We start from the raw sequence: 11290 nt of genomic DNA on the forward strand, positions 1-11290 counted from the left end.
AGCAGCAATAATTTCACTTGGGTTCCCAAACTCTGTATTGTCTTGGCAGTCAGATTCAAAGCTACGTGTACTTCGTTTAGGTCTTTTACGCTGTAAAATCACTGCGTTATTGGGTGTAAACATCCCCAAGGTTCCCATGGTGCAGGGCCCCCCATATGGGAGGGCATCCCTGCCCACGCACGGTCCCCACATATGAAAAACCCCCCATCAGGGCGGGCACTGGAGTAGTGCTGGGTTTTGATAGTTCCCTACACATTTCTGCTTTCCGTGAGTGATGTCCACGGAGCTGCCACACAGCTCGTTAACAATCCGACAAACGCGAGGCAGCCTGGAGCGCCGGTCGTACCCATCGCGCAGGGATCCACGTGTTCACTGCTCCTGTAGAGACACAAGCGTATCCTTTTCCCCACGTTACAAGAGGGAACGGTCCTTCCCAGTTCCCTGCTTCCAGATTCTGAACCATCCCCGGAGCTTGCCCTCGGATGGCCTCAGGTACAGGAGACGATCCAAAATGTTTCTGTATTGGGGAAGAATTGTCACTCCAACCATTTAGACAACTGAGCACATACATTGCTTTCGCTGACTTTTCGTTTGCAGATCTCCCTTCCGTTCCCCCTTCTTGTTCTAACAGCATATTTTTAAGTGTGCCATGGGCGCGTTGAGTGACAGCCTGTCCAGTGGGGTTGTGCGGGATACCAGTAACATGCTGGGTGCCCCACAGAGCAAGGACGTTTTGGACTGCGCGAGAAGCATACGCTGGCCCGTTACCTGTTTTGACACGCGTGGGAACCCCCATGAAAGCAAACGCTGACGTCCAGTGTTGGCAAACATCTTGAGCACGTTCTCCTGCATGAGCAGAGGCAAACAATAAGCTGGGATGGGTGTCGATAGTTACATGCACATATTTGTGTGGGCCCAATGACGGGACGAGAGTTATATCAGATTGCCACAATTCTTGAGAGCACAAACCGCGCGGATTAACCCCATATCAAGGGGGCGTAACTGTGTTCTGGCAGCTGCTTCAGGAACGCACAGTTGCCCGAGCTTGTTCCCGTGTCAGCTGTAGTTGTCGTTGAAGGGCTGCAGAGTTTTGGTGATAAAATTCATGGGACAGCTCAGCCTGCGTGAGTGTGTTTGGAACGAGGGCCGCGTTAGTGAGAGCATCTGCTCTCGCGTTACCTTCTGTGACAGGTCCCGGTGCTGCAAAACTTCTGAAACAAATGGTGCAAAACCTTCGAAGTGTTGCAAACCCCTTATGAATACCAGCTCGCTGCTAGGAAACCCCGTACCCTTCCATCTCGATCTGGGTATCGAGGACTTCAATCAGCAGAATTATAATTAATAACAATATCAATGGTTAATAATAGGAGAATACTTAATCAATGTGATTCTGGAATATAAATGTAGAGTGATTTTACTAACCATAGAAATATAGGGTTAAGTTTTATATATGAAGTATCCTTACCTTAAGGAACATAAGACTTCCTTATCTGAGAAGGATGGCACCTCCTTATCTTAGATAATTGGCCCATTGTGTTGGGGAAAGTTTGGGGGTGGTAGAACGAGGCCCAGGTAGGTTGTTTGGGCTCTAAGCCATCACTTTTAAGCCAGAAGATTCAAGGAAAAGATGACCTTGTTCTCAGGACCACATACGGAGATTTCAAGGATGGGTTCGACCGACGAATTTGAGGAGGGGGTGTCCTGACGACCCCCGAGACCACCAGAAGACCCCTGACTCAAATTACTGAGCATGCGCGAATGGGAGGAGATGTATTATAATGATTTCTCGGAAAGTTGATGTTTATGCGTGACATTTCTCGTAAATCTATTGAATATGTATATCAAATGTGTATTTAACTGTGCTGTTGGATGAGACAGGCGTGCACGCTGGGTGGAGCGATCCCCGTGTGCCCAGCGCTGCAAGAAAGAAGTGCCTGCTTCTTAACTTCTCATTGCTGTTAAGGAGTTCTATTCCGGATTTCAGTAGCAGCCCGAGTCACAGTACCAGCCAGCGCAACCCCCCCAGACGAGACACTGTCCACGTGGACGGAAAACAGGTCACAGGGACGCGCTGGAGGAGCCCAGCGCTCGGCCCTGAGGGGCAGATCCCAGCAGAGCCCTACGCACAGGGCTGCGAGCCCCGCGTGCTCCCCTTGGGCACAGCTGGGAGCGGTGCCCGCCGGACTCCCTTTCAAAGCCCCCCAGCAACAGCAGCTGCTGCCTGCACGCAGCCTTGGGCCCTGCCCTCACGCGCTCCCCGCAGGCAGGGGCTGTGTGGGACCCCCAGCTCAGCCCCCAGGAAGCCAGCAGACCCCCTTGGACCCATCTCAGTCCTGGCTACGCCCAGCAGAGACAAAGTCTCCGCGGACACAAGGATGACCTCTGGACGGAGAAACAGGCAGGAGGGAGCAGAGCAGGCGCATCCCGACACCCGCACGGCCCTGGCCAGAGCCACGCACAGAGGTGGTGAGCGCAGCGCCGGGAGCAGGACAGGCGGGTGCTGCTCCTCCCCTGCCGCCCGCCGAGCCGGGCCTCCCCACTCACAGGTCTGGCTGTGCTCCCTGGAGAGCAGGTAGTTGGCGAGCGGCGGCGTGTGGGTCAGGCACTGCAGGCCGGCGTTGAGGAAGCAGGTGTTCCCCACGTTGTGCAGCCCGGCGCCGACTGGGTACATCTGCTCCCACTCCATGGAGAGGCGCTCCGCAGGGAAGAGCACCTTCTGGGGTGCGGGGATGCCATCTCCCACGCTCCCCGACTCACGGCCGCTGCCTGCGGGGAGAGGGGCGGTGAGCCGCAGGGCTGTGAGCGTGGGGAGGCTCCCCCTCGCCCTCTCTGCCTACCCTGCTTGCCGGGCAGCCCCTCCTCGGGGCCGCGCTGGCCGTCAGCGGCCTCAGCCTGGGGGCCGAGCAGCGGGTAGAATCATAGAATCATAGAATAGTTAGAGTTGGAAGGGACCTTCAACGGTCATCTAGTCCAACCCCCCTGCAAGAAGCAGGGACATCCCTGACTAGATCAGGTTGCTCAGAGCCCCATCCAGCCTGGCCTTGAGCGATTCCAGGGATGGGGCATCCACCACCTCTCTGGGCAACCTGTTCCAGTGCTCTACAACTCTCATTATAAAAAATTTTTTTCTCATATCCAATCTAAACCTACCTCCTTCTAATTTAAACCTATTACCCCTTGTTCTATCACAACAGGCCCTACTGAACAGCTTCTCCCCATCTTTCCTGTAGGCCCCCTTGAGGTATTGGAAGACCGCTATCAGGTCTCCCCGGAGCCTCCTCTTCTCCAGGCTGAACAGCCCCAACTCTCTCAGCCTGGCCTCATAGGAGAGGTGCTCCAGCCCTCTGATCATCTTTGTGGCCCTCCTCTGGACCCTTTCCAACTGGTCCATGTCTTTCTTGTGTTGGGGGCTCCAGAACTGGACGCAGTACTCCAGGTGGGGTCTCACCAGGGCAGAGTAGAGGGACAGAATCACCTCCCTAGACCTGCTGGCCACGCTCCTCTTGATGCAGCCCAGGATGCGGTTGGCCTTCTGGGCCGCAAGGGCGCATTGCCCACTCATGTTGAACCTCTCGTCTACCAACACTCCCAGGTCTTTCTCCTCAGGGTACTTGCCCCGCAGCTGCTCCCACGGGCAGGAGGAGCCGCGGCTGGCGGGCTCCAACTCCATCTCCTGCATCAGCGCCTTCTCCACGAGGCAGCCAGCAGCCCACCCAGCTCCCCCTCCTCGCCCGCCTCCCTGCGGCCCAGCTTCAGCGCCTCCTCCATCTTCCTCCCGGTCAGGATGATCCAGTCCAGTGGCCCTGGCTGCACAGCCAGCAGACAGGTGACCGGGCGTGGCCGGACTGTTCTGTTTGGTTCCGCTCGTGGCGCCAGGCAGCGTCTTGTCGGGGCAACGGAACGTGGCCTAGAACCACCGCTGGCCCAGCCCCTCTGCTTGGTGCCCCTAAAGCCCTGGCGGAACGCTGAGGCCAGGGCACCGCAGTCGCCGTAGCCACCAAACACACCGGCCTGGCAGCGCTGTGTGCCAGACAGGGAGCGGAGGCCGAGCCGGGGCTGCGTGCCCCAACTCAGAGCAGAGCCCACGGCCCTGTGTGCTGCGGTAGGCGCCGCTGCCGAGGACACACCGCCTTGCCCTCACCATGTCCTGCCTGCACTATAAGTTCTCCTCCAGCCTCAAGTACCACACGCTCATCTTCAACGGCCTGCACATCTCCCTGCGCGACCTCAAGCGCCAGATCATGGCCCGGGAGAAGCTGAAGGTGCCCAACAGCGACCTGCAGATCACCAACGCCCAGACCAAAGAAGGTGCGTGGGGGCGGCGGGCGCGGGGTGGGAAGCGACAATGGGATTCGCCCTCCATCCCTAGCTGGGACTTGTGCTGGGAGCCCCACAGAGCTGTTCCTTCCTCGCGGCTCTTCTGACAACCACCGCCAGAGCTGTGTTTCAGCCACACAGCCAGGCTACAAGTGCCCGCGCTTCATGTGCAACGTGGAGAGCTCACTAAGGTTTTGCTTTCCGGGAATTCTTCAGGGAAAATGATACGGAAATGTGGGAGGATATCTGATAAGAACAGGCTTGCCAGATTTCTTTGAAATCTGCTGGAGGAAGCTGAACGGGATGGCAATGGAACAGGTGGCTGACTTGAAGAAAAACAGCGGGTTTGGTCACTTAACTTTGCCTTCAACTTCTTGTACGCCGCGGCACTGGAAAACTGGTTCTGTGGCTGTTGCAGAAACTGCTCCCCAGCAACATTTTGGGTCAAGAGTGCAGCTGTGAGTTGGAATCTCAGCAGAGCCCTTAAAGCCATCGTGCACTTGAGTGTTGGCTGCCTCTGAAGGACAGTTTGGCATTTCTTGTTAATAGAACTGCTGCTGTACACCAGGGACACTGCCACGCAGATGCTATGGAGCATCAGTTCATCATTCATTTCTAACCGTGGGTGGTTTTTTCCCTGATAGTGCACGGTAACGGTGTCGGGCCGGTACTGAAGTTTTGTGGCAGAACATTTATGGTGAATATAAGCAAGAAGGATTCTTAGAGAAGTCATAAATTCATTTAAATCTGCTCAATGGTGCTTGATTCTTGGAGCTGATAATGGGTTTGTATTACTTAGTATGATGTTTCCGTTTGGTGATCTGCCATCTTGAGGAGCTTGAATGTGATTGGAGACTTTGGGATGGGATTTTCAGAAATAATGAGACTTGTAAATTGTTTTCACTCCTTGAACATTATTTTTTTTCCTTTAGTTCTCTGGCACCCTTACAACAGTCTTTTCTTTAGAATGTGCTCTAGAGTTTTTTTTCCTCTTCCTGATTTTTGTGTTTAAACTTAAACAGAATCGTATGTTCGCTGCAGGAAGTGTAAGTTCAGTGGCTGGACATAAAGCTCGCTGTTGATCGACAGTGAAACCATTTTCAGGAGAATGTTTGTGAGGAGACTCAACAGCACAGTATTAGGGGTCTCAGGAGGCCAGTGGATGCCATGACATATGTAGGTGGGGACACATTTCAGAAGGCTTTGGTTTTCCTGTGGTGTTGAATAAAACTGTCAAGAGCTTTTGAAAAATGTCTGATTTGCTTTAAGGGCTTTTCTGCAGAAGGGTCTCTGAATTTTGTCTTTATTTGCTAAGGTACTTTCAGCTTCACAAACGCAAGCAGGCTGAATGGCCAGCTGGCTGACACCACTCCTGTAACAGCTGGGTCTGTCTCAAACGGAGCCTTAAAACCAGAATGTTGGATGCTCATAGCCCGCGACGGAGCCCAATGATTCGCTCCAAAAGAAGAAATGTTTTGAAATGGGGCAAAGAGGTAGATTCTGTTATAGCAGGTGAGGAACAGAAGGTCAAGTTTCAGAACAAAAGTTGATGCTCATCAGTATGTTACCCCATCAAGTGTTCCTCCAACAGACATCGCACCAGTTGTCCAAGGTGTGTTGCATTGTTTCTGTACGTAATCAGCCTGCAGAGAAGAAAAAGTCTCTGCTTCACTGGGTTCTGTTAAGTGTGGTGCTGCCTAAGGGTGAAGTTGAAGGAGGAATCTGCTTCGTACTTTACAGAGCATCCCTGCTGTTTAACAGCGGCAAGATCCTCCTCTAGGCAGGGTGTGTTGCATGAGTGTCAAATGTTAAAGTTGGTCTGTTAGTGACACAGATGCTTCCGGAAGCTTTCGTAAGGGTGTTTTCATGGGAAAACGCAAAAATCCCCCAGTGGTTTTCAGGGCCAAGCTAGGGAATACATTTCAGTGTAACAGGTCTGTGTGCCAAACTGTTGGTCTGTGTGCATAACGGTGACTTTCAGGTTTTCTTAATCAGCTGCAGATGCCTAAACTCACCTTCAGAAGAGGAAGGGAAAATCTAGACCAGGATCTTCTGCCTAAATGGGATGTTTGGCGCTCTTACATGTGGACATCAAGTATGGTTTTTGTGTCACTTTGTCTGTGCAGGAGTCCTGACTAAATGTGGAAACGATCTCGGAAAGAGCAAAGTGACACTTGAGTGAAGATGGCCTGCTTGTTCAGAGAACTCGAACCCTTTCCAGCTCAGTCACTGTTGCTTTCCATAATGGCAACCTAGTGACAGAAGCAATGCTAAGGTAAGCTCAAAGCAAGCGGGGTTTTAAGAGCCAGTGGGAAGAATGGTATGATGGACTCGTGTTAAGACACTAGGAAGGCAAAATGGACAAAGGCAAATGGGCAAAAGCAACTTCAGCTAGATCAGGAAAGAACCTCATGCACTGGCAGACTCTCCTTTAGTGACCTTTCAGACCATGTTGCTGTTGGCATTCAAACTCTTTTGAAAGAATCAAACAGAAATCGCTGCTTGTGTTTGATTCTCAAACCTGCAGATTTCTTGAGATGTCCTGTTAGTGTGTTGAGACGATAAAAGCGGGATCTTACATATAACATTTGGCTTTTCAATCTGTACAGGGATCCTCTGAATGCTACGGAATTGCGTATTAATGTACATTCTTACAAATTGACTGATTTTTTATTTCTGTATTGCTTTCAGAATACACAGATGATGATGCCTTGATTCCGAAGAACTGCTCGGTAATTGTGAGACGAATCCCTGCTGGAGGAGTTAAAGCTCCCAGCAAAACCTCTGTCCCGTGAGTGTCCCTAAAGCATTGTATTCTTTGGTAGCGGGTGCAGTCTGTTCACTTTTTCCTGGATATTGGCGTACAGAGGCATTCAGATTTCTCTTTCCTGTTAAAGCTGCTGTTAATTTTTGTTGTGATGGGGTAGGTTTGAATGTCCCAAAGCAGACGGACATTTTTAAGCCTGCTGGGACAGTACGTTTGTCACAGGACTCCTAAATCACACCAGATCCTAGGAACTGCTGTCAGGTGACATTTCTACTCCTGTTTTCAGCCCATACAGCAGATGTAACACATTTGGTATTTTTGGCGCTGCCATGGCTAAATATGGTCAGGTGACTGATCTTTTTGCGCTAAGTACACTTGCCCTTCGCAGTGTCTAGGCCATCACTGTTCTTTCTTAGAAACTCAGTTCTGTATCTGGTGCCTCTTTGTAACACCAGGAATCTACAGCTTGGCTACAGTTACCTTCCTGGTTTGATGGCTGGTTATTTAAGAACAGGACACTGTAGCACAGATTTCCTGATTTTGATACTTAGAGAGCAGAGGCAAAATACCTGAGGACTTCCTCTTGCCCTGTTGTGTTCTGTCCCTGGAAGTCTTGGAATAATTTGTGACAGAGTAGAATTGGGATGTTTGTGGTTGTTTTTAGTGGCACTGGATGTTCCAGGAGAGAACAGTTTATGTATATGAATAAATTCCCACATTCGCTGGGCTATCAGTACATAAGGTGCTGATGTTGAGGCTTTATAATCTGTTTTCACTGCTTTCTGTGGGGTACAAGTGCTTTATTTCAAGTTCTGATCTCCTTTCTTTCTTTCTTTTTCTAGAAGTCCAGCTGAGCCAGTGAGCGGAACACCAAAAGCAGTATGTAAAAACACACTCTCACATTTGTTCCTACACACCGCGCTTGATTCCATACCCACATACACACATACTTGTGCACTTTATATAAAACACACACACACCTGTGTCATTTTTGCCATTTTCACTTTGTGTCCTTCGCTTTTGTTTTAAATACTTTTTTTTTTGCCTAATGCAGTTTACAGACGTTATCAAAAACCACTGAGAAACCACTCTTGTTAAAGTTGGTGCTGTTCCTTACATGGGACTTGAGGTTCCAACAAATACCAAACCCAACACATCCCATCCATGTTGAGAACAGTTCTGTGAGGCTAACTGATTCCTTTTCACGACCTTCAATACTTGGGTCTTTATTCCTAGAACTGGATAATTGAAGTGATGTTGGTTGGGCCCCTCTGAGGGCTTAAACGTCTCTAATAGATTGCGGTGGATTTAACTCTCGTTGCGACACAAAGTGGTCTTCTACAGCTCTGCATTTGATCTTTCCACTTTATCTGATGAAGCAGTTCAGTTTAGCAGTTTGTCTGCAAATGAAAATATCTAAAACCCAGTGTGGAGATCTTGCTGCAGGGTTAGAGCCGGGAACTCCTGTGGGTAAAATCCCCGTCGCTTTCCTGAACTTCTGCCTGCAGCACATTTTTGGATCTGGGTGACTTCAGGGTTGATGCTGCTTTAATTTCCCAAAGGTGAAGCCTTTCTTTAGTGTACCGCCACTTGGAATTTACCTGTGGAGAAGGGACAGCATTTTTCTTCAGAGCTGACAGCACTGCCATTCGGCTGCTGAAGTATAAAGAAGTAACAGAAGGAGATACCTGACTGGTGATGGTCGAGATCTTGATTTGTCACTCGGGTCAAATAGTATGGGTAAGTATGCATTTCAAAATAGTCCTGATAGCAGAAAAGTTACTAGGTGGTGTTTTGTATTTTTCACCTTTCTTTTAAGGAAAACTCCTTTTTCTTCACTGGAATGGTGAGAGGTGTTCCTCTAACCCTGGATCATTGGATCTGATCATGGATAACATGTTAGGGTCACCTAATACAGACATTTATGAACAAAGTATACGCTTTTCTGCATGATTTAAAAAAAAGTTGTAACTAATTTTAATTTTGCTGCTTATAGATACCTGTTTAGAAGAAAGGTGTGCCACCATGTTCTGGTTATACGGCCATGCTGCAAAGGCCATCAGGACACCTGTGTTTTGTATGAGCAGCTGTTTCTGCGCAAGCGCAGCCAGCGCCGTGCTGCTCTTTACAGCAGTGGGTGAGTGCTGGTGTCGTTGGCTGTGTGGGCTGAAGGGTGTTTCTAATGTGTGTCAAATAATTCCCCGTTACACAGACTGCCAACCTGGCTGAAGCCAGTGCCACCGAAGAAGAGAAGATAAAAGCTATGATGACGCAGTCTTGCCGTGAATATGATCCAGTCAAGTAGGTGTTGATAATGTCAAATGTGTTCTTTGGAGCCTGTGGACAAATTGTAGAGAGACACATGCATACCTTTTTGGTTTTTTTTTCCCAAAAAACTTCTAGTTACGTGAAGAATCCCTTGGCTGCCCCTCCACCATCATATACTTGCTTCCGTTGTGGGAAACCTGGCCACTACATAAAGAACTGCCCAGCACATGGGGTAAGACTGTGGGGGACTTGTGGTGTTACTGAGCTTTTAATTTTTGTGCCTTGGCACTTACACAACAAATCCGTGAATGCTCAAGTTAAGAGTACACACCTTGGAGCCGCAGGTGGCCTGAGGCTTTAAACTGGGAGAGCCTGGCCGGGGATCCCTCAGTGGGCGTGACGTTGCTTTGGGGAGGCTGTATGGGGCAGAAAGGAGCCTGAGGTGTGAGGCAAAGGGATGCGCGTGGCCCACTTTTGCTGGCCATAACAGCGCGAAGCGAATGAGGAAGGCAGGTGGGTGAAAGCGGGCAGGCCAGGAAATGCTGGCGACCCCACTTTTCTCGAAGCAGAAGGCAAGTAGCCATAGCCAGCCGTGATTGCGGCATCTGCCCTGACAGAGACCGGCCCTGCGCTGTGACTTGGGGAAGCAAGGTCTGGTGGCAGGGCCCAGGAGGCGAGGGCTGCTAGCGAGGGCAGGGTGAGGGTTTGTGGGGACAAGCCCCATGATGGCTGACGACCCTTATGACAACGCCTTGGGAAAAAGGGACGTGGTCGCAGACGTCGGATCACTGGGAGGTGCGGATCCCCCAGGGCTTGGGTGATGGGGGAGCCAGACACCCATGGAGCTGTGGTGTGCCTAGGGGAGCTGAGCAAGCAGCTGAAGTCAGAAGTGGAGCAGAACATCTGCCAGGTGAAACAGCAAGAGCAGGAGCTGCACCTGCTTAGAAGGGAGCTGCTGGAGATGTCCATGGTGATGAAGGAGAAGGATCGAGCTCTGCAAGCAGCAGCTAACGAGTTAAGGTACATGCAGCCGTGAACTGGGGCCTTGGCCAAAGCTGCTTAGTGGATTCCCAGCAGCTGGTGGCATTTTGGGACCTCCCCGGGAGCCAAAGGTGTGTGTGAGAGCCGCGGAGCGGAGCTCAGCGATGGGGGCTCTATGCAAGCGCCACGTGAACTGAGATAGGAGTTGAGTGGAACGCGTGCCAGTGGCCGTGTGTTGAAGTCTCCACGAACTGAGCTGAACGTTCCCACCCACACCGCGACAGTCACCGACGGGTGCCCGGGGTGCTGCTCTCCGCAGGCTGTTTGGGCAGCTGCTGTCCGTCACGGTGTCCCTCAAGGGTCTTGTCTCTTGGCACAGGCAAGCCCAAGCAGAGTGTCAGGCGCTGAGGGACGCCTCGCAAGAAGCGGTGGTGAAGGTGGAAGAGGCTCCCGGGATACCGGCGAAGGTGGCTGAAGCCTTTAGGAGGGTGAGTCCGTGCGGAGGCTGCCGAGCTCTGGGTTTGCTGAGGGTATCGATGGCGCACGTGGTGTTTGTCAGTGTGCCGGTGAGAGTGGCCAGTGCCCCAGCCCGCCTCAGGCATGCTCCGAGCTGGCCGAAGGCAGGAGCGGGGCTGCCTGTGCCACCCACGAGCCGCGTCAGCCGCGCTCCTGCACGGGCATTGCCACCGGGTGAGGAGCTGGGTGTGGGCGCAGCGCTTTGGAAGCGCGAGGTGTGGTGTGTGCGGATGGTTGTGCTAATTGCCAAGCAGAGGCGGGGGCGACGGAGGGGAAGATCTGCAAGCGTTGGCTCCTTTTCCCAACCTTGCTGGTGGGATTGGCACCACAAAAGCAGTGACAGGGCTGAGCGCGCAGGAGCAGGGGTAGCGTGTTGCACAGGACGGGAATGGAGGGACTGTTGTCCCCCGCGCTGAATCCCCTTTTGAGTTCCCTGGCACG

General features: G+C 51.7%; 1 protein-coding gene across 1 annotated transcript; it reads left to right on the forward strand.

Moving 5' to 3' along the window:
- Positions 1-4142: 4142 nt before the first annotated feature.
- Positions 4143-9389, forward strand: LOC147600363 (E3 ubiquitin-protein ligase RBBP6-like). The gene is made up of 4 exons (XM_086751254.1): positions 4143-4308; positions 7009-7108; positions 7927-8038; positions 9297-9389. The coding sequence occupies exons 1-4, from the start codon at positions 4143-4145 to the stop codon at positions 9387-9389; spliced, it is 471 nt and encodes a 156-aa protein (XP_086607380.1).
- Positions 9390-11290: the final 1901 nt, after the last annotated feature.

Source organism: Chlamydotis macqueenii, chromosome 6 (assembly GCF_036417535.1).
Source record: "Chlamydotis macqueenii isolate bChlMac1 chromosome 6, bChlMac1.mat, whole genome shotgun sequence".
Classification (NCBI taxonomy): Eukaryota; Metazoa; Chordata; class Aves; order Otidiformes; family Otididae; genus Chlamydotis; species Chlamydotis macqueenii.

What these genes read in the sequence shown, in the direction of transcription:
- LOC147600363 (XM_086751254.1), top strand. Translation starts at nt 4,143, where the DNA reads ATGTCCTGCCTGCACTATAAGTTCTCCTCCAGCCTCAAGTACCACACG. An exon ending in CAACGCCCAGACCAAAGAAG is followed by an intron (nt 4,309 to 7,008) that starts GTGCGTGGGGGC and finishes TATTGCTTTCAG; the next exon opens with AATACACAGATGATGATGCC. An exon ending in CCACATACACACATACTTGT is followed by an intron (nt 8,039 to 9,296) that starts GCACTTTATATA and finishes CCCGTTACACAG; the next exon opens with ACTGCCAACCTGGCTGAAGC.